The 22,998-nt window shown below is 49.8% G+C and overlaps 1 protein-coding gene across 2 annotated transcripts in view; it reads left to right on the top strand.

Annotated features, from left to right (window-relative positions):
* Nucleotides 1-5,319: 5,319 nt before the first annotated feature.
* Hspb8 (heat shock protein family B (small) member 8) overlaps nucleotides 5,320-22,998 on the top strand; it is a 30,551-nt gene continuing 12,872 nt past the window's right edge. The window contains exons 1-3 of one of the 2 annotated variants that reach the window (NM_053612.2): nucleotides 6,729-7,455; nucleotides 13,992-14,055; nucleotides 20,378-21,360. In NM_053612.2, coding sequence (NP_446064.1) covers nucleotides 7,089-7,455; nucleotides 13,992-14,055; nucleotides 20,378-20,537 — 591 coding nt within the window. In that variant the 5' untranslated portion in view covers nucleotides 6,729-7,088 and the 3' untranslated portion in view covers nucleotides 20,538-21,360. Of the gene's footprint in view, nucleotides 7,456-13,991; nucleotides 14,056-20,377; nucleotides 21,361-22,998 lie in introns of those variants that run through there. The other variant, XM_039089000.2, reaches the window with a different exon arrangement.

A 22,998-nucleotide genomic window follows, 5' to 3' on the forward strand; every position in this document is an offset into this window, starting at 1 on the left:
CTGGCCCTGGAACATGAGCCTGTCTGTGGGACATATTTTGATTAATGATTTATGTAAGGAGGACCTAGTCCACTGTGGGCGGTGCCATGCCTTGGCAGGTAGGTGGTCCCAGATTCCATAAGAAAGCAGACTGAGCAAGCCAGGGGGAGCAAGCCAGTAAGCAGCACCCCTCCATGGCCTCCACATCAGCTCCTGCCTCCATGTTGTTCCTGCCTTGGCTTCCTCTAGTGACAGAACTGTGACCTGTGAGCCAAATCATCTCTTCCCTTCAAGGTTGGTTTTGGTCAGTGTTTTATCACAGCAAGAAGGACAGAAGGACAAAAGGACAGTGGGTGATTATGAGCACCACAGAAGTGAGGCTCACAAGCAAGATCAGGGTACCTGGTCATCCAGAACTTACTCATCTCCATGAGTGGGCGCAGGCTCTACCCCTGCAGCCGAGAGCTGATACTGCCTCACACTAAGGATACTTTGCCGTAACGGGCAAGCTAGAAAAAGGTCAGCTGTGGTTGTTAGTTGTGGTTGGGTTTGGAGAGCTGGGATCTGGTCAGGAATGGGGGTGGGGAGGAGGGCGGGGAAGAAGCATCATGACCTCACTGTGCAGATCGAAGAGATCCAGGGCTTGACGTTTACATAGGCTTGGATTGAGAAACCACAAATTGGTGATGATATTGGCCTCAGTTTCCTCATCTGTAAAATGGGGGGTTGCTTAGAAACCCTCCTTTCCTTCTACCCATTACGGCTATTTCAGTAAATTCCCAAGTGCTATGACTTGTACATGCTATGCAGGGCAGGGCAAACCAAACTCAGAGAATATCAGATGCTCACAGGTTCTGTTGTGCCCCAGCATGTCATCCTCAAGAACCCGGACAGAAACAGGACGCCCGAGCATGATACTTGAGGGAGGCATGGTGTGCTAAGATTCTATTAGTGTTATCTTTAAGGTTTCTGAGAAAGTGAAGACAGAGAAGAGAGAAACACCAGTTGCCCTGGACCTAGAGTCTCTGTGAAGGTGGGAGAGCCTCCCCCCAACCCCCATGAAACCACCCAGCTTCCCCAGGGAGAGTTCTCAGCCCTGGGGCTGTGCTGGCGTAGGAAGGTCAACTCTCACCAGAAACCTGTGCCTTTGAGAGAGAGAGGTCCTCCCTCAGTCTTTGTTGATGGTGGCTGGGGTTAAGGAATGGAAAGATGGGGGAAGAGGAGCCTTAGGTGTCTCGGGAGAGGAAGAACCCAGGTCTGATTGCAGTACAAAGGAAACCCACATGACTGTAGGTTGTTGTCCTGCCAATACCTATGTGACTACAGCCCCTGCTTCTGCCTCCAGGGCCCCAGTTCTGGTATGCAGGATGATGTCACCTTCTCCCCAAACTGTCTCTTTGGAAGATTACTTGTGGTATTTCCCGTGTGAAAGTTTTAAGTAGATGGCAGGCAAGTGAGACAGTATTTGCTCTGGGTCCTGGGATCTAACTTCCTAATACACACACTCACATACGTACACATACATTATATACACTCCACAAATATATACACATCCATATACATACATATACACACATGAATAAAAACACACTCATATACACACTCACACATAAAACAGTCATATACACAGTCACACACATACACATATATACACACTGACACAAAAACACACTCATATACACACTCACACATAAAACAGTCATATACAGTCATACACATACACATATATACACACTGACACAAAAACACACTCATATACACACATATTTTTACACTCACATACTCATACACACTCACACATATGTACACACCCACACAAAACACACTCCTATACACACTCACATGTAAAACAGTGATATACACACTCACAAAAACACACTCACACACATTTATACACTCACTTACTCATGCACATCATACACACTCACACATTTGTACACATTCATGCATTTATAAACACACACAAATTTACACACACACACACACACACACACACACACACACACACTCCCAGAGTTTCTCCTGGAAGGACCAACCCAGGCTTCCTCTTCACAGCCTCTCCGAGTCTGATCCCACGGTTTTGGCTCGCTGGTGATGACCCAGGGTGTTACTGGTCACTTTTCCCTCAAGTCATCTTACATCTCAATCACTGGCTCAGTCAGCAGAATTAGCAGCTGCCTCACTTCTCAGTTTCTCCAGACAGAAAGCTGGCCTGATCCAGGATGCAGTAAGATCCCAGAGAAGCATGCCAGGTGGTGCAGAGAACCAGAGGCCTGGTGATAATTTCCCTTCACGGTTATTGTGAGAAACCTGCATCTCACTGGCTGTGTGACCTGGGGGAGGTGGCTTCACCTCTCTGGACTATGATAAATAAATATGAAGGTGGATGCGATGACCAGGAGCTGTAGGCACTAAGCAGGCTAAGGCAGAAAGATATCAAATTGCCACCCAATCTGAGCCACATAGAAGACCCAGCCAAGTTAACCCGAAACCTGCTGAACTAGGGCCCAGTGTATGATCAGTGCTACGTAGATGCGAGCCTCGACTCTGATTTCAGAGTATGAAAGCCGGGTCAGAGCCAAAGGCCTAGGCTGGAATCCCAGCTCTGTCGCTGAAGGACACACAGAGTCAGGCAAGTCGCACTGTGCCTCAGTTCTCCAGCTACAAAATGGGAACACTTAAAAGCCCCTTCCTTGAAGGCTTTTGGGAGGATTTGATGAAAGGGCAGGAAGTTCAAAGTGTCAAAGGTAGAAGAAAGTGATGCCTGGGTCTTCTAGTCACGTGATCTGAGGCCTTAAAGAGAGACTACAAGGCCTGGGGTTTGATTCAAGTGGTGAATGCTGGCCTAGCCCACACCAGGCCTTGGGCTCCATTTGCAGACTCTCGTCATCCCAGCGTTTAAGAGGCCGAGGTAAGAAAGGTCGGGAGTTCAAGGTCACCGTCTGCTTTATCACGAGCTCAGGGTTTGCCTGTGCTATGTAAGAGACAGAAAGGGAGAGGGGGTGCTGGGTGAGGGAGATGCACAAGCCACCATAGATGTTCAGTCCCCACTGCTGTCGCGCCCCGCCCCCCTTCCTGGTTCCAGGCAGAATGGCCTTCGAGAAACTTTCAATGAAAATGTGCAAAGAAACCTGGGAGGGAAGAAGAAAGCCCTTTAGGACGCATCCTCAAAACAGGCTCACCCATAAATCAATACAGCTCAGCAGCACACGAACACACACCACAATGCCCACCCAAAGCCGCACGCGCCCAGCCAGCGCACCACCCCCATCCTATCCCGCCCGCTGAAGAGCCCCGCCCCGCCCCGCCCTCCCACTCCGCCACCCCCACCCCCGCCTGGTCCCAGGCAAGGCCAGATTTCTCCCTGTTCATCCATCATACAGGGTGGCTCGCCTCATAATTAGCTGCAGGCTCACTCGGCCCCTCCCAGCTGCAGTCTATGCCCAGCCATGACGTCAGCTTAAGTCTTCTGGCACAGTGAGCTCATCCTGTATCGCGTAGGGGCCACCCAGGTACTGAGGGGGGCACATCAAGGCAGGACAGGGGGACCCTCTTCCCACTGGAACAAAAGCCAGGGGTCTCATCCCACCCACTCAGTACAGATCTAAGATTCAAACTGATCGGCATTTCCACCAGAGTTCCTGACACAGGCCATCTGTATGCACGGGCCACCTATTTCCTCATCTGAAAAATGGGTTAACAGTAACAAAGACCGTTGTGAGCATTTCCCGACATGCCTGCATCGTCTCACCCTCGAGGGTGATCCTTCTCAGTATCGTCATTTTGAGTAAAGTATGTCCTGTGAGGACAGTTTTCTATCAAAACAGCTTCTCAACCTGGAACTCAAATTCCCCAACATGCCCAGTCCAAAAAGAAAGCAGAACTGGGACCCCAAGACTTTCAAAGGGAAAATGACAAGCTTCCTACCTGTTGAGGATTGGAACCCCAAACCCAAGGCGCCTGTAGGCTAAAAGATTCCTAAATTCATTTTTTCCAAGCAGAATGGAAGAGTAGGCGTTTCTAGAAATGGTTCTTCCCAGATCTGAGCTTCCAGAACATCCCACCTGGAGAACAGAGCATCTAGACATTTGCTATTATTCAGAGGAGAGAGAGAAACCCAGCCTGGTGCTAGCTGACAGGGGAGGCTGAAGCAGGGAACTCACAAGTTCAAGGCCAGCCTAAGCTGAGAGTGAAGTCAAGGTCAGCCTAGGGAGACTAATAAGAGGCTACTTGAAAATAAATAAGGAAATAAAAGGGTCTCTTTACCTGCTTGCATAACCCCACTTACACACACACACACACACACACACCATACATCACACACACACACGCACCATACATCACATATACACACCCATACATACATCGTACATCATACACACACATCATATATCACACACACAGGCACACACACATCATACCTCACACACACACATCATACATCACACACACATAAACATATGCACACACATCATACATCACATACACACACAGACATACACACACACAAACATGCATACGCACACACACACATCATACATCACACACACACATCATACATCACATATACACACACATACACACATCGTACATCATACACACATATTATATATCACACACACACAGGCACACACACATCATACCTCACACACATATCATACATCACATACACACACAGATACACACACAAACACGCATACACACACATATACACACACATATCATACATCACACACCATACATCACATATACACACACATACATCATACATCATACACACACATCATATATCACACACACACAGGCACACACACACATCATACCTCACACACACACACATCATACATCACACACACACATAAACATCCGTACACACATCATACATCACACACACACATAAACATACGCACACACAGCATACATCACATACACACACAGACACACACACAAACACACACACACACACATTACAGATTAGGATTCCCCCTATGAGGCGTAGCATAGTAGGATGACATAGTAACATCTAGAAAGAACATCAAGACAGGGCCATCTTAGGTAATGAGGAAGGATAGATGTAGGCGAAGGACACATAAGTCATGGAAGAGGTTAAAAAACATTTTTCTCCCCGAGTTTCCACCCCATGATCGACTTTTTTTTTCTTCTGTATGGTGGAGCTGTGGATAAAGCTGCGATTGATAGTTAAAGTGTAAAACACATAAGAAAGCTTCGGCGTGGCTGTTCTGAGTACGGAGTTCACAAAGTGGGGCTCCAGGGCGTGGCTGCTCTGTGTACAGGGGTTCGCCGAGATGGAAAGCATTCGGGACTGAGCAGGTGTTCGAGTGGCTATTAGCTAGCCTCAACCTGTTGTGTGATGTTTTTATTTGTGAACCCACCTCGATAAGTGATTTTACAAAGGGAGGAGGGTTGACGGTGCAGCTCGCTCTGTGGTGAAATGCTTTCCAGCATGTATAAGGCAGTCAATAAAAAAAAAAAAAAAGGTTTCTGATGACTTATGATTGTTTACTCTCCTGCCGAATGGGACAGTGGTAAGCTCGCAGCTCTCAGTGCGCAGAGGGGGAGGATTCCACCAGCTAATGTTTACGAAGCACTTGAGAGCAAACATTATGCAACCAATAAGTTGAAAGTCGAAAGCCTAAAAGCATAGACTCCTCTGCAAAGTCTATGACCTCATGCATTCCTGATGACGAGTCCCAGAGCAGGCTCCTCTCCTGCCCCACTCCCTCAGGTGGAAACCAGGCGGCTCAGGCATGCCTTGGAGTAATATTGCCGCTGATCGAAATTCTTCCCTTGACCAAACTTCAGGCAGACTCCTCCTCGGAGGCCCAGGGGTGTGTTCTCTTCACCCGGTTTTAGCAAGAACATGTCAGTTCAGCTGCAACCCCCATAACTCCATGTGTGATCACCCCCTCCCATGCCTGATCAGTTGCTCATCCTCCATTGACTTTCAAAGCAAGGTCTGGCCACCCGAGTCTATCCATAGAGGAATTCAGTTAGATCCGTTTATCTGGAATTCCCTCTGGTCCCTGAATTCCCCTCAGTCATTTCCCATCCGTTGACCCCCATTCTGCCTCCAGGCTGTGAATCCCCAGTGGCTCAGGCTGTGCTGGAAGTTGAGCTCCATCTGTTTTCTCACCCCAAGACCTACCTACCCCAATAGACTCTGCCTGACAACGTCCTGCTTTTCATAACGTAAACTGTCATTTAAAAAACAAACATCATTCTCAGAAGTCTGAGGCTGTAAGACTTGGGCCATACTGTAAGAGGGGATTCCGTGTGCTTCTCGATCCAATGAGGGGTCATCTCTCCTCTTCTGTGAGTCCCCAGAGTGGGAGGCAAGACAGAACACGTCTGAGGATGGTATTTCCAGAGTGTGACCTGAGCCCTCAGCCAGGCGGAGGGTTATTAATAGTCTGGTTTTAGTGCCCTGCGGGGCACTGGTGCCTAGAGTGGACGCTGCTGGAGGCAGAGGGAGGGCGGGGCGGAGCCGAGCAGGAGGAGGAGATCGTGCCTGAGAGGCTGGCTGGACTCGGACGCTACGGCCCCTCCCAGCTCCCCACCCGCTCCCGGAGCCCAGTTGTTCTCTCAGCGGATTCTCAGGGACTGGTTCATCACCTTTGAATACTCCTGTGACAGGAGGCGCTTGCAAAACCCGCCCCCAGCCCCCAGCAGCAAATAAATAGAAGGCTCCCAGCCCAGAAGCCAGGAGAAGTTTCTAGGCGCGTGAGTCCCCGAGCTTTTATTAAACTCCTGGCTGCGCTCAAGACCTCAGCAGGCTTTGGCTGGGAGCCGGGGCAGCCTGGGAGGAGGGCAGTCGGTGGCTTGCTGATAGCCTGGTGAGGTGGGACTGAGAGAGGCCCTCTGGGATTCTGCTGGGCCCGATTAGGTGGTCACCTTTGTGAGCCAGGACCCCAGTGCAATTCTGGGCAGCGGATGTTTGGGCTTGTGGCTAAAGGAAGATCAGCATTTTCTGAAGTGGAGAATTAAACTCTGAAAGCCATCTCAAGCCACATCACCTTGCTGTGTGACCTTTGGGTAGGTGGCTCCGTCTCTCTGAGCCTCTGTTTCCCCCTCTAAGCTCAACAAACACCATGGCTGACGGGCAATTGCCTTTCCCGTGCTCCTACCCAAGCCGCTTGCGCCGAGACCCCTTTCGGGACTCACCGCTCTCTTCCCGCCTGCTGGACGATGGCTTTGGCATGGACCCCTTCCCAGACGACTTGACAGCCCCTTGGCCCGAGTGGGCTTTGCCTCGGCTCTCCTCTGCCTGGCCTGGAACCCTAAGGTCTGGCATGGTACCCCGAGGGCCTACAGCCACAGCCAGGTTTGGGGTACCTGCTGAGGGTAGGAACCCCCCACCCTTCCCTGGGGAGCCCTGGAAAGTGTGTGTCAATGTGCACAGCTTCAAGCCGGAAGAACTGATGGTAAAGACCAAGGATGGATACGTGGAAGTGTCAGGTGAGTGACGGGCCGGCAGGGTTGTGCCTCTGTGTGTGTGTGTGTGTGTGTGTGTGTGTGTGTGTGTGTGTGTGTTGCGTGCTCCCATGCCTGTGCTCTTATGCGCGTGCTCCCAGGTTCATCCCAGAAAGAGCTTCAGGAGAAGGGACTTGTGACAGACAACATGGCTCAGGTGACCTCAGGTCCCAAGAATGCAACCCACAATGTTATCTTCAGAGACAAGTGTTTCTCAATGGGTGACGGAATGAGCGTGGATGTGATGGAGTAGCTGGGGTCCTCAGGACACCGTGCCCCACCCGAGAGCCGGCAGAAGCCAGGCTAGATGTTTCGAGGTGGACAATTTAATATAAAGACCAGATGAGTGCACGCAGGACTTCTGAAGGCACGGGGAGAGGGGTTAGCACATTCCAAAGCCAGGGGCACAGGAGCCAGGGTCAATGCAGTCACCAGATGAGGAAATGAAAGCTGGGGTGGTAATGTCAGCAGTAGGGACCTTATCCTAGGTGGAGAGCTGTCTGCCAGGCACCACGCCGAACCGTGTCCTCAGTGCCAGACAGCACCTGTGTTAGTACAACCAGAGGACATGGCTGGTGCGTCCACATCTCCCTTTTGTACTTTAGGAAACTGAGGCACAGAGAGGTTTGCATAGTTTGCTCAAAGCAACAAAGGGTGCCAACCCAGACTGCCTTGGGAATTGGGGTGGAAGGGAATATATATACATATATATATGCATATATATATGAATATATATATGAATGAATGAATGGCAGTCATCCCGACTGTCTACTCCCCTCTTGCAGCTGAGGAGGCCCAGTCCCAGGCCATACAATGAGTCAGCAAAAAGACCAGAGTAGAGCTTAGGCCTGGTCACCATGCTAGGCCCAGGGCTTTCCTTACCCCATTGCACTCTGGGAGAAAGAATACATACACAGGGGGCAAAAAGAGGAGACAGGAAGCTTGGCCCCTGGTAAGCTGGGCCTCAGCAAAGCTTTCTCCTGCCTCCCTCCCAATTAACAGGCCATTAAAAGGAGCTTGTTCTTGGCAGAGGCCTGTCAGCCAGGCAATCAATAACCGCCACTCTGTAAGCATTATCTGGGCAGGGACAAGTCCGAGCAGTGTGCGAGGCGGTGTCTTAAAGTCTCTCCGAGTACAACTGTAAACATCAAACGCCGTGGGTGTGGGAGTGGTGGGGCAGGCGGCACTCAGGGGCGCGTGCTGACGTGGGTGTGGGCTCTCTGCACTGGCTGGCGAGCCAACCCTCGCTAGCCAACGGGACGGCTCCTTTTCTCTTCGGCTGTCTCGTTCCTTTTCTGGGCAACGAGCTCCCTCCCCGTGGGTCCTCGGGAAGGATGGCGGTAGCCCCAACATATCTTTTATCTATATGGTAAATGCGCAGATGGTGCTCAGGGTTCGGATGGTGAGTTTGTTCTTGTTAACAGCAGCCACAGCGGTGGCTGTGGTACGGGCACCTGGGAAGGTCCTAGTAATAACACGTGACAAACATTCTTCGAGACCTGGGTTCAAATTCCAGCCCTCCTGTGGGGTAGCAGCACGGTTGCAGACTAGGAAGTCTCTTCATCCCTCTGAGCCTCAGTGTTCCCATCTGCGCAGTGGGAATCGGGACCATTCCTGTCAGGCAAGGCTAATGGGAAGGTGTAGTGAATGCAGACGATCTATCTAGAGTGTCAGTGAAATGGAGTTAATAGCGCGTCCTGCTGACCGAGCCCGTCACCACCCCGCCCTGGTTATTTTAATTATGGTTGTTTAATCCAGAGGCTCCCAGATCACCTACACCCTGCAGTCTCTTCTCCATCCCCATTAGAAGGTACTCCTTAACAGGTGGAGTCTGGCAGCCACAGGCTGAGATCTCAGCCACGGACCTTAGTGATCCTGAGGTTCCGGGTGTGCCCCAGACCCCCGATGTCTCTGTCTGTGAGACGGGAACACTGGAAACTAACACACAAAATAAACCATGTCCATGATGCGCAGCTAGACTGTGGCCCCAGCTCTAAAGACTCCGAGCCCACAGAGAGTGAACGATGACAAAGCTTTCTTTCTCTCATGAAAGGGGTTTGAGAACTAAGATCCGGGGCTCCCTGCAAAAGCAAAGGGAAGTCGGGGAACAGAGTCAAGGACAGCTACAGTGCAAACAAGAACCTGTCCTTCTGCAAGCAGGTTCAGGCTGGACCTTTGCTCAACCTCCAACTAGGCTGGCTTACTGGTTACTCTTGATGGGTTTTTTTTAAAGGAGTGTGGGTAGGCTTGTAACACCACCCCTGCCCATTTTACAGATTGTGAAACTGAGTCCTAGGAAGGCTAACTCACCCAACAAAACCAACCACCTGCTTCTTCTCTCGTAGTACCTAATACTTAAAGCCAGGCCTGCCCGGAGGTTCATAGGCTTACTCTAGCTCTAACTGGGAATCTACTTTTAGAACACCCCACTCCCAACCTCTGGCCTCTGTTTCAACGCTGGTCTCAGAAAGAGGTTAGGGCAGATTTGTCATCTGCTTCCGGATGTCTGGGAAGTGGAGGAAAGGCTATTTGGAGTTTTGAATGATTCCAGATGAGCCAAAATCATGAGTAAGCCTCCTCCTGGTGCAGGGCTTGGAGCCTTCCGTAGTCCGTGCAGTTTACAGACCTGAGGCGGGGTCATGATTTCCATCGCACCTGGCAGTCTCCTGCAGACAGCAGCCAAGAATGATCCCTTCAAGGGTTACTGGGCCAGGCTTTGGCTAGGGGAAGCCTGGAAAGGCTTTTGTCTTGTCCCCAGGCCCTCTGCTCTGCCTGGGAATAGCACCTTTCTTTGATGGGTCTGAGCACTTCCCCCAACACCAGCGTTTCTCTCTCAAAGCCACAGCTTTCTAGAGCTCCTAAGAAACATCACAGCCATGCTGTCCTGGGATGGCAGAGGCGATCTTTCTGTACAGACAGCCATCTTCCCTTCCTTCTGATAAATAATATATATTATGCATAAACAATTTAATATCATTCACAAATTTATTTTTATGTTAATAATTATATAGAAACGATTATGTAAAATATTTGTGTTAATATACAAAATAAGTGTATTAATAAGCAATAATATAAATTATATAGTAAAACATAATGAGTTATGCTTGCTGGTGTAAACATTAGACACACAATAAGCCAGGCGCGCATGCAAATGATATGAAAACGATATGCAAATGACATGTAAATGAAGCACAAGAATGACCCACCTTCTTTAACACATTTCCAAATTACACATTTCCTTCCAGCGATCTTGGAGTCTTTCCTGCTCAGAGACCCTCGTTCCTTCTCCTCAGCCTGAACCTCATTTTCAGAGCCTGGGCAGGATTCATAGACTTCTGAGGATCCCCATTTCCAATCTAAACATTGATGTGAACGCCAAGGTTCACCTGTGCATCTTGCCAGGGCCGTGTGACTCACTCCATTGTGTCTCCCAGAGCTCCAGTTAAGGCCGTTTTCACAACGTTTTAGAGACTACACGGAGGGCCAGAGAAGGGTAGAGCCCTGTCAGGAAGTGTTATCTAAGCAGGGATTGACATCTGGCTCTTGGGACTCTGCCCACCTCTTCTTCCAGATCTTTGCTCCATGACTTCTGGGGTCACTTGATCAGGTGTGTTCAGGGCAACTCGGCCTCTCTGATTCACTGAGAGTCTCTGAATTTTAGCTTCTCTATCCACTCAGTGCTGGCAATGAAGTCCCTGCTTAAAGGAGTTGGCATTAAGTAAGTTGCTGAGAACAGAGGCCCAGCCTACATGGGTATCCCTTGGCTTACGATGGGACCAGGGCCCCCAGAGACCTCATCTGAAACCCAAAGTATCCCAAGTTGGAAATGTAGTCACTATGCTGACCTACCGAATGCCGTGGCAGAGCCCTGCCTGTCTGAAACTGGCTCTACTGTTTAATACTGTTTAGGCAAAATTATCTCACCCAAACGCTGACTTTGTTTCAAAGCATTGACTATCTCGTGTCAGTTATTGAACGGACACACAGCAGCAGCATGGTAGGCAGAGTGGAGAAGAACTAGTTCAAAGACTGTACGTTGCTGATGTCTGTTGAGCTGACGGTTAGACCTTCATCTTCTTCACCACTGCCTCTGGCAGTCATGAGGCCGGCAGAAGGAGGAGAGGGCTCAGAAGAGCTGAGTCAGAGGCTCTGGCCTGTCCCCAGTGGAAGCAGGCTCCTCAGAGGCCCTGGCCTCAGGGAGGGAACCAGAGAACAGACCGTGCTCTTAGGACCACAGGACCCTGCCCGTGCAGGGCAGGTAACTGTCACAGAGTTGAACAGAATGACCTCTGGGTTGATAGCACACCCACCCACTGGATACAGAGTTCTAGCCTCCAGACACAGCAGTTTAAAAGGTGAATTCCGGTCAGTATATCTTTCCTCCCTGTAGTGGAACAATAGTGACTTTCCTAAGGACCATGTAGTAATGTAGCTCAGCCCTTAGAAGGTCGCAGGCTTGCCTCAAATCCCAGAGATCACTGGGCTTGGTGTGAAGATCTGTCTGCAAGGCATTTTAGTGGGGAGGGGAGGCTTCCACAAAGTAAGGGGTGGGCTGCGTCAGACATTACGGAGTCCTGAAGTGGAATACGATGCAGCCATTAAAAATGACAAGGTCCTGAGTTCCAGTCCTCAGAGCCCACCTAAAGGCTGGCATGGCAACCTGAGTACTGGGGAGGCAAAGGCAGGAGGATTCTGGGTACTTTCTGATCAGCCGAATAGACTAGTCAAGTGAAACTCCAGGTTCAGTGAAAGACCCTCCCTCAGAAATCTAAGGTTGAGCCCCCACCCCCACCCCCTGCAAGATGTCTCAGTCTCAAAGGCAGCCTGAGATTACATTTGGACCTGGGGATGAACTGACTGCTGCAAGCTGTCCTCTGATCTCCGTGGCATGTGACCCATACCAAGCACACGATTTTAAATGAATTAATCGACATAGAACCCAATAAAATCATAAGGTGGATAAGCAAACGAGAAACACACACACACACACACACACACACACACACACCACACAACACACACACACACACATACACGCGCGTGCGCCATTAAGGAGTATTTGGGGAAAATGGAAAGTAATCAGAACGTATTAGTGAGATGAGATCAGATTTCCATCCAGTGCACAGAATGATCCCTTTGGTACAGGGTGTGATGTGTGGCCGTATTCTGGAAAATCTCTAAGTTTCTGGGAAGCATTCTCTATGTCTGGAGACGTGAACACGGTATTTATGACAGCCTGGGGGTGGGGTGGGATAATGGGTGGTTGGGCCTTTTGAAGGTTTATTTCCTACGCGTTGTAACATCCATATGCATTATCTTGTAATCAGAAAATGTTATTAAAGGGATGATTAACTGGTACAAAGTATCGCTAATGCAATCACCTGTAAATGACGGCTCGAAGACACTTTGGACCTCCACATGATGCTGTAATCCCCCTGGGTATTTATAGACTGTTTTATGAAGCTCCCGTGTGTGAATATGGCGCCTGGGCTCTGGAATGTGGCTTCAAAAGGGAGCGGGAAGTGCTGAAAGGTGGCCGAGCCAGGCACTAATCCTGTTTGTTCAAAGAGAAATTGGAGACATTTTACTTTAGAAGAGGGGGAGGAAGAGGAGGAAGAGGGAGGGAGGAGGAGGGGGAGGAGGAGGAGGAGGGAAAGGAGGAGGAGGAAGGAGAGGAAGGGGATGAATGAGGAGAGCTGAGAGGATCATAATTTGCACTGTAAAAGCCATGGTCCCAACCTTCTTGTAATTTCATCCTTCTCTTCCATAATTGGGAGAAGGAACCCGGGAATGTGGGGCTGTGGAATCTCGGCCTCTCTGGTTCTGTGGCTCCCTCTCAGAGGAGAGCTACCTTAGGAGAGTCTGAGTGTCTCCAGCACCTTGAAGCTTTGAAGAAAGGCTGTCCTTTCTCTAGGATAAGGCGATACTGAGGGCTCGATGCAAGCGTGACAGCAAGAGGAGTAGGAGGCCACAGCATCTGGCCTTGATTCAGTGAGAACCGATCAAAGCCCAGAGCAGCCATCCACCTTTCTGGGTGAACTCCAACCCACTTCTAAGCGCTGAGTCCATATTTCAATAACAGCAGGAGAGAGAAGCTGATCCGTAGAACCAGGGAAGGGTACTGGATGGCCAGGGAGTCCCCGATGGGGCTTCGGTTCTTCCTCCTATGTCACTGATCGATCTGTAATGCTAAGCTCCTGGATCTGCAATGGCTGCTGGCTAGTGGGTAGGGGTGAAGCAGGAGGCTGAAAGCTAGGGAGCAGGCGTCCCAGTATAGCACTGAGTTGTCAACAAACTATCATCAAAGTCCTCTTTCCTGCCCATCAGATTAGCTCATCTTCAGCCAGCCTGGGAGGTAGGCTTGAGTCTATATGCCAAAGTCCTGAGGCTCAAAGCCTGAACTCTGAACCATCCCTAAGTTAATGAAGACAGGAGCAGAGCAGGATTGGAAATCAACCCATATCCTGAATGATAACCAAGAGATGCGGATTCTAACACACGATGACGCTCTTGTCTTCCAGGGAAGCACGAAGAGAAGCAGCAAGAAGGTGGGATTGTCTCCAAGAACTTCACCAAGAAAATACAGTAAGTGGCCTTGCGGGTGGACTGCGGGCAGGCATTGCGATCATGAGTAGAGCCCAACTTTCTTGGGAGAGACACACCTGGGCAAGGAGCTGAGCTCTCAGAAGCTGTCATAGTAAACCTTCAATAGGTGACCCCAAGTAGGGAGTTAGGTTGTCATTTCATCAGCTTGGGGCCCTGTGAGGAGGGCATTGACCCCATCAGGGAACAGAGAGGCAAAACGATTCATCTATCATACACTGAGAACTGTAGTGCTCATCCACCCAGGAGGATAGACAGGAGAGGGTATTGCCATCAGAGTAAGCCTCCCAGTTGCTGTGATAGGATCGTGTGTGTGTGTGTGTGTGTGTGTGTGTGTGTGTGCACGCTTGTGCATGCATGAGCATGAGTGTCCATGTACACGTGTGCGAGTGCATGCATGCATATGTGTGCATGTGTGCATACATGTGTGTGCATGTGTGTATGTGAAATGCATATGTATGTGTATGCATGCATGTGTATGTATATGTATATGCATGTGTGTGTATGTGTTGCATGTGTGTACATGCATGTATGCGTGTGTGCAATGCATGCATATGTGCATGCTCTGGAGTGCATGGACTCTTGTGTTTGAACAGAGGCCAGCTGCAGACGTTGTGTGCTCTGCTCCTACATTTCCTACCTTAGTGCCCTGAGTTAGAGTCTCTCACTGACCCTAGAGCTGGGCTAGTGGCCAGAAAGCCCACACCAGTCCTCCTGCCTCCCTGTCTCATAGCAGTGGGGTCACAAGCATACACTGCCACACATGTGTTTTTCCATGAGTGCTGGAAATTTGAACTCAGACCTTTATGCTTGCACACTGAGCCACTTCCACAGCTCCTCTAGTAGGCTGTCTTCCCCTACAGCTAAGGTAATACCCACGTGCCTCAAAATACTGACTTACTGTTGTCTGGTTTCCTGAGATCACTCTCACCAGCCATGGAGGTTTGGAGACTGAGATGCTGCTCTAGAGGAAGGACCAGTTTGACTTAAGGGAGGGATTCTCATTAGCTCTGGTCTTGTGAGAGCCGTAAGCAGGCAGCCAAGAGGAACGGATGAAGCATGACCACATCCCCTAACTGGCAGTCTCTGTAAGGAGAGAAGGCTCAGTGGAGGATGCTGGCTGCACTAGAGGCTCAGGGACCTGTCATGCTGTCTTCCCAGTCAGTACCATTCACTGGGTATATGTCTGGCCCTGAGGTCTTTCTCAGCCTTCACCATCCTGACCTCTGCAGTGATGGCATAGGATGGAACGAAGATGTATTGGGAACCTACCTCCCTCCTTCCCTCTGAGTATTCTGGAGAAAGGAAATCTCCAGTAGGTGAAAGGGAAAGGCTGAAGTCTATAGTAAGGATTTAGCACTGCCCCAAACAGGTCTCTGATCTGTTTCCTCCACCTGTTAAAGGTATCCTTGCAGAAAGTGGTAGATGTTCCTAGGGGTCCTCATACAGGAGGTTTGTTGCCAGGATTCTCATGATTGTGTCTGAGCTCCATACTGGCAAAGATGTCCCAGGTCAGAGAGACTGCATCAGCTGAATTTCTTTCAGCTCAGCAATCTGAGTCTGCATCTTGTGCCCTTCCCTGACTCAATCCCCACAGCCCCCATGGTTCTTGGAAGCCCTTGGAAACTTCCTGATAAGGCAAACACCAGCAAGTTTCTTCTTGCAGTCACTGGCTTGCAATCTGTGACCCTCACCCCTTCCCAGCTCAGCATCCAGATCAAACAGAACTGAGGAGGGAGGGAGGGGCTGAGGGAGGGGGGAGGGTATAGATGTCGCCTTCCAGAGGCTCAGACCCAGGTTCTGGACAGAATCACAAACAGGGCAAAGATGAGGAAAAGATCCAGCAGGGAACATGGTGAATCAACCATTATCAAAAATGTCCAGGGTGTGAGGAGAGGTGCAGAGGATAAGAGCTTTGCTCTGTAAGCACGAAGACCTGGGAATGAATCTCCAGCAACTATGGGCAAAACCAGCCATGGCAGTACAGCGGAACCTGTAGCCCTGTTGTTGTGGAGCAGAGGAGGACAGATCCTAAGCAGTCACTGGGCAGCCAGCCTCACTGGAATGGCCAGCTTCATGTGAGAGATCACGTCACGGGAACAAGGCGGAGACTTATTGCCATTGGATGAGGAAGACACCCATTGTCCTGCTCTGGCCTCCACATGCCAAACGTGCACACACACACAGAGAGAGAGAAAGAGAGAGAGAGAGAGAGAGAGAGAGAGAGAGAGAGAGAGAGAGAGAGAGAAGTGTCCAAAGCTGGACATGGTGTGGACATGGTGGTTCACACCCAGAGCTCTGAAGGCTGGGACAAAATATCGTCCTAAGTTTCATGCCAACCTCAGCTAATATAGGCTGCCCAGGACTACCCAGTGAGACCCTGCCTCAAACAAAACAAAAGAAAACACACCCATTTCCTTCGGATTTCCCTTCCTCTGAGGACTCACAGGAAGCTGCTCTCTGGGAACTCAGAGAGTAGATAGAAATGCCTGAGGTTGCTGAAGATGGTGTAACTACTCCTCAATCTATGGGATGGCGCTGCCTACATCAGCCCCCCTCCCAACACAATTAATCCTTTCTGCAACCTCCTTCTCCGAGGACCGAACACTCTGATGGTCAAGGCTGAGCTTCAGTCTGTGTTGCTGGGACCACCCAAACCTCCTTCCCTTCAACAAGTGGAGGTCCCCAGGGTCTTCCTCTGTCAGCACAGCACGCCTCCATCCATTGTGAATGTCAGTGCCCAGCGGTACCCTTAACTCTGTTAGCATTGTGATTCCGACCCCTGGTGTAGAGAGCTTCCATATTAAGATAAAATTAATGGTTCCCTTAGAGCGACTCGGGTAGCTGCTCTGAGCTTTCACTCCCCCCCAGAGATCTGGAGGACTACGGCAAAGTGTTTGGTGGAGGGGATTGATATTATTAAAACCCCCAAAGGTCAGAGTTACACACAAGAGTGGCTTGACAAATGGGACACATCAAGGAGCCCAGTTGGACACCGGGATAGCCCTGGGCTAGCATCAGGGAACTTGATTGTCTTTAGAGGACAGAGATATTTCTTTAGTCAAGCCCAGGGTCCTTAGAGGATCCCACCTATGCAGAGTAGGATCTCACCTAAGCCTGGGGTGTACTTCCAAGTGGGGTGCACTTCCAACCCCAGAGGCCTGTTTGTGTTGGATAGGAGAGACAGTTTAGAGGTCCCTAACAGGTCTGAGGTAGGCCCTCTTCTACCCCCAGCTTGGAGGAGAAACAGGAAACAGGATGCAGGAAGTCATCCCGGAAGATGCTCAGCATAGAGCACTTTGTTCTTGTGTCACGGCTCCCCGGGTATCTGGTCAGCCCTTGGTTGGTGTCTGTGACTTGAGGTGGCCATGTTATGAGGTCTGCAGGTTTAATCCAACTTATTGTTAAAGGGATCCCATTAAGCACGATTATTAAACTCACCTTGTCCGTGAGGAAACTGGAGTTCAAAGGGGCGGGTGGTGACAGAGTTAAAGTGCCGGTAGGAATAGAGCCAGACGTTTAGAAAACCCTGAAGGAGAAAGGGAGGAGAAATCTGAGCACACAGGTGGAGCTGGGGAATGCAAGGCTGGGTGAGGAAGCAGACAAAACACAGGGAGAGCAACTCTGTAGCATTTCGCCTTTGTGTGGATGACTAAATAACAGGGCTCTTCAAGGGAGAGCATAGGACGCTGCTGCCAGGGGTTGGAAATGAAAGGGAATTGGGAGTTGGGAGCCGGGAAGATAGCTCAGTGAGTGTACTGCTTACCGCACACACAGGTGGGCCTGTGCCCCAGCCTCAGCACCCATGAAGAAATCCCAGCATGGTGGGATGTGCTCATAATCCCAAGGCTGGGGAGGCAGAGGCAAGAGGTTGCTTGGGACTTGCTGGCCAGAGACAGCCTAGGCTAATTAGGGAGTCCCGGATCCCCTGAACTATCCCACCAATGATGATGATGGTGATCATGATGATTAATAATTATAATTATAATAACAATAACAACAGCAACAACAAACTGGGAATTTCCTGAGGAACGATACCCAAAGTTGATCCCCAACTTCCATATGCTTGTGGACATGTATGTGATCATAATCACGTGAAAACACACACACACACACACACACACACACACACACACACACACAATTTGATAAAGCTGTCTCTAAAAGAAAAGAGGTAGCAGTCCCTCTACCTCCCTACTGGATCAAGGGATCTCAGATGACAGATTTCACAGACCTGACTTTCTCAGACTCAGAGACTACCATACCGGGTTTAGGGCTTTACCGGGCTCTGCGGTCAGCTCACTTTTAATAACGTTAAATTAACACCACCAACGAGATCCCTAAACAATGTACCTGTGAGGGAAATAAACTCAAAGACTCTTATCTACCCTGGGCCAGTTCTAACTAGATAAGGCTAGTTGAAATGTTAAGTCAGCTTTTACTGGGAAAGGGAAAGGCAGTTAGTGAAGGGCCCTAGAGGTGACAAGGGTAGTTAGCACTCAGCGGGGGACATGCAAATAAGAACCTAAGGGGAACTTAACGTTTTCCCACATCTCCCAAAACGGGTCTACTCCTGTCTCTAGGCCTCCGTGTCTCCCGGTCCAAGATCATCCCGCTGGGTCATCAGGAAGGTCTTTTGGGCTCTGAAATCACTGTAACTTGCTTCTAAGTATCTACAACTGTCAGGGTGCCAGCATGCAGGGCCAGTGACGGCAAGGCTTCCTCACAGCGCTCAGTCGACTCCAGGATACTATTCTGACATTCTTTTCCCTACAAGGAATTAGGTTTGGAAGAGGTCAGATCATCAGTCCCCTTCTGCTGGTTGGAGAAGCTTCAGAATGTAAACTCAGCTCTGCTTGCCTGTGGGGCCCAAAGCTATACTTATACCAGGTGCCCACGGCCCGGCACACGGACGGTTAAATAGAATTGGCCCGTCCCCCACAGTGGGCGGGGCGGTAGGAGGGAGACCCACAGCCCGGCCTTGTGTTCTTGCTTCCAAAGCTTGACTTGGCGATTGTCCAAGTCCTCTAGAAGCACCTTTGTTGATCTTCAGAGTTCCGGCTTGGCAAGATGGTTTTGGGTGGGTGTGGCTCGTAGGGCTTCTGGCTTCTGATCATAGGAAATGACTCCCACCCCTCCATACCCCTCCTCCCTCCCCCGGGACTCCCACTCGCTCCACCCTCTAGGGAGCGTCCTACTCACAACCTGGAGAGGCAGAGCTAGCTGGGCCTGTGGGAAGGTCTCTGATGATCCTGGCTACTCTGTCCTTCCCTCACGTGACTGGTACCAGGGGAGGCAGGAGAACATGCTCTTTGGAGCCCAGGATTTTAGTTCTGAGTCTATCTGCCAACACCAAGCGTAACCACCTCGAAGCTCATTATCTTTGCCTGTGAAGTAGGGATGGTAATAGGACCTTCTTGGCGGGATTCTTAGCAACCGAATCTGAGGCAACACCCGAAATGTTGAAAGGGCTCAGCCGGTCATGGGCTTTTGTATTCTTACTAATATGGGCATTCCAAGGAAACCATTAACATGCCCTCATGGTTTCGAGTTTGTGGAAGAAGAAATCATATACTGGGCAGCTTCGTTCCCACCAAATAACAAAGAAAAGATCTTTTAATTCTTAGAGCTGGGTGGGGTGACACATGCCTACAATTACAGTCCTCGGGAGGTCTAAAAGTTAAGGTCTTAAGGCCAGCCAGGGCTCAGCAAGAGGCTGTCTCCTCCCACCTCCCAAGTCCTTCTGAGAAGCAGAATCAGATTTGAAAACACAGATCCCATCTTTGGTGCTCTCTGACTCAAGTTTATCTGACTCTGCCATCTCCACCCGCGGGTCTCATGATCTATGAAACAGAGGCTTGGATTCACGTGGTTTACTGAACGAGACTCTTAAAAGATGGTAACACGAGGCCGGAGTTCAGATCGGGACACCTTCATAGAAGCCAGGTGCGACCACACACGTCTGTAACCGAGGTGGAAAGATAGAGTATCCCTGAGGCCCAAAGGCTAGTTAGCCTCACCAAATTCACAAACTCCAGGTTTAGTGAGAGACCCTGTGCCTCAAACAATAAGAAGGCAAACAATAGGGGAAGATTCCCAAAATCAGGTTCTGATGGGAGGGGGGATGCCTGGGTGCGCACGTGCACACACGCACACATGCACACTCATGTGCACACACGCATGCACACGGGTGTGCACACACACATACAAACATGCAAAAGAACATTTTCTTTCCAACGAATACAGTAGTTTCAGCTAGTTTAAAAACAATCAGTGGGTAAGATCTTGTGTTTTGCTCTCCCAGGCTTCCTGCAGAAGTGGATCCAGTGACTGTATTTGCCTCACTTTCTCCAGAGGGTCTGCTCATCATTGAGGCTCCCCAGGTCCCTCCTTACTCACCCTTTGGAGAGAGCAGCTTTAACAACGAGCTTCCTCAAGACAACCAGGAAGTCACCTGCTCCTAAGACGTCAGCCTTGGTCCTTCTTTGCTCCAGGCCCCTGCCCCAGGGACTCTCTGATTTGAGGGTAGACGACTTTAGCAGCACTCAGATTTAAGGCAACTCAGATGTTGGGGGATGGGAGGGAGAACCAAATGACCATCCCTGGATAATGTAGTAGTAGATTTCTCCACAGGGTGACACAATGGGCCCGCCTCGCTTGGTTGCCTTAGGTCAAAGTATTGGGAGGTTTTTCTTCACCTTGTCTGGGTGAAGACACCACACGGTCTATAGTTGCAAAACAAGCAAATGGGGACTGAAGATTTCATGTTACATTTTTACCTTGCAGCTAACGCAAGACTTGCTTTTCTCTGGGGACCTTCCCACCACCCAGATCCCCTGCTCTGGGCCCTCCTTATATGTGGCTTGGTTGATGGGACTCATTGGCTTACCTCAGTGTGTTTCTAAACTCTCTGTCTAGAAGAGGTTATAGATAGGTCTTATATCCCCATATGGGATTTATCCACATAAAACACAGTCTGGATTTTTCACAGCATGACCCCATGGCTCTCAAACCATCACCACCAAGGACTCTGGGAGCCCCTCAGTTAATTCTCCGGCTAAGGTCCCCTTTATTGTGTCCCCTGTGTCCAAGTCAGGTTTTTACAGAGAGCTGTCTTCAGGCAGCTCCACCAGGAACCAAGCAAAGGTCAGACAGCCTGGCACGCAGGCTAGTGGTATTGTGTATGTGGGGGTGGGGGTGTCTTCATTGTGTGAATTGAGCTGTTGTTTAGGGGGAAGATAAGAGTAAATAATAATGTTCATAATAAAGGAGCTGATGTTCTTAGCACTCCGTGCTTCATTTATCGAGCAACTAAATGTTCTATCACCGAGGTGCACACACTATCAGGATGCTACGGCCTCAAGTAATGATTTCTCAATGAATAGCGGGCAGGACGGTATAAATGCTTCAAGCCTACTCCACAAGAACTTCAGATGTGCCGGCAGAGCTGTTTCTGCCGTTCTGCTTCCTGTATTTGGTCTACGCCCTTTGTGGTGACTCCACACAGCCATAGTCTGTCCTCGAGGTTGAAATACAGATGCTAGAATCCATCCTCCTGTGACAATGTAGGGAGGAGAAGGCTGGGGTGAAAGGGACGTCGAAGGTCATACGTCTGTCCAGAGTCCAATTCCTGGTGGCCCAAGAGGATGGGATGACGTCATAGCTACTTTTCTGGTTGCTGTGAAAAATTATTTTGACAAAAGCAGCTTAAGGAAGGAAAGGTTTGCTTTGGCTCACAGCGGAAGGGTACGAGCCAAGTACCCCTCCCCGCCCACAATTAGGTTTCGTTAGTGTTTTATCGCAGCAACAGAAATCAAGCTGGGACAGTGACTCTGAATCCTTACTTGGTGAAAGACACTCCAGCTAATTGATTTTATATATTCAGTCACACTAGGCTCCTATGAGGTAGGGTCAAGTCTTAGCTTCCCAGCTTCCCCTTCTACAGATTGGGAAACTGAGGGCTAGAAAGATGAAATGCACCATCCAAATCACACAGCTGGTAAGCAATACCCCCAGGCAGCAGGGATGTTCCTGAAGCCCCGGTCCAGCTCTCCCAGCAAAGGGAAAGCTGAGTTATAGTTATCAAGTCAGTTTTGATTGTCAGGATAAGAGAAGGGAGCCTGCAATCTGGCTTTGAGCAGTCAGGCAAGTCAGGGTTGAGGAATCAGGCACAATTCTAAGACCGGAACAAACAGCGGGGGTGCGGGGAGGGGTGTGGGGTATGTGAGGTGCCTGAAGCACAAGAAAACATGAGCCAAGGAGAAAGACAGGTCTTTCCTGTTCCGAAAGGTCTATTGTTTATAAGACCAACTCCAGAGTTCTTCAGAAGACTCGTGAGCCTGCCAAATGCTTCTGTCTCCCCTCCCTCCTTCCCACCCTCTTTCCCTCCCTACCGATCTATCCATCCATCCATCCATCCATCCGTCCATCCATCCATCTCTTTCTCTGTCTCTCTCTCTTACACACATAACACACACACACACACACACACACACACACACACACACACCTTTCTCCCTCCATACCCCAAATCCCCATTCTCCTGCTCCACCTGGCTTCTCTCCATTCTTTACGACAGACTGGCCCTTAAAGCCATCAGGAGAATGACTCTCCTACCCTGCCCTCCAGTTAATTCTTTAGGATCTCAGCTGAGCCTCTCATACACCACCCAGAGCCTCAATCACTTACCCCAATCCTAACACAATACAACCTATTCACCCAGGCTGGGTCCTCACAAGGCAAAAGAAATAATGATGACATCAATCAAAACCCAAATGATCCTAGCCGGCCCACTTTCAAAGAAAAGAGTGGGGAATGGTCCCAATCAGAGGGGAATTTCCACTCGTTTGATACTTGCTCGGCAAATATTCTTTAAATATCCACTGTGCCCCAAAACATAATTAGGTATTAATAATAGCTAATAAT

The sequence above is a fragment of the Rattus norvegicus genome, chromosome 12, assembly GCF_036323735.1.
Source record: "Rattus norvegicus strain BN/NHsdMcwi chromosome 12, GRCr8, whole genome shotgun sequence".
NCBI lineage: Eukaryota > Metazoa > Chordata > Mammalia > Rodentia > Muridae > Rattus > Rattus norvegicus.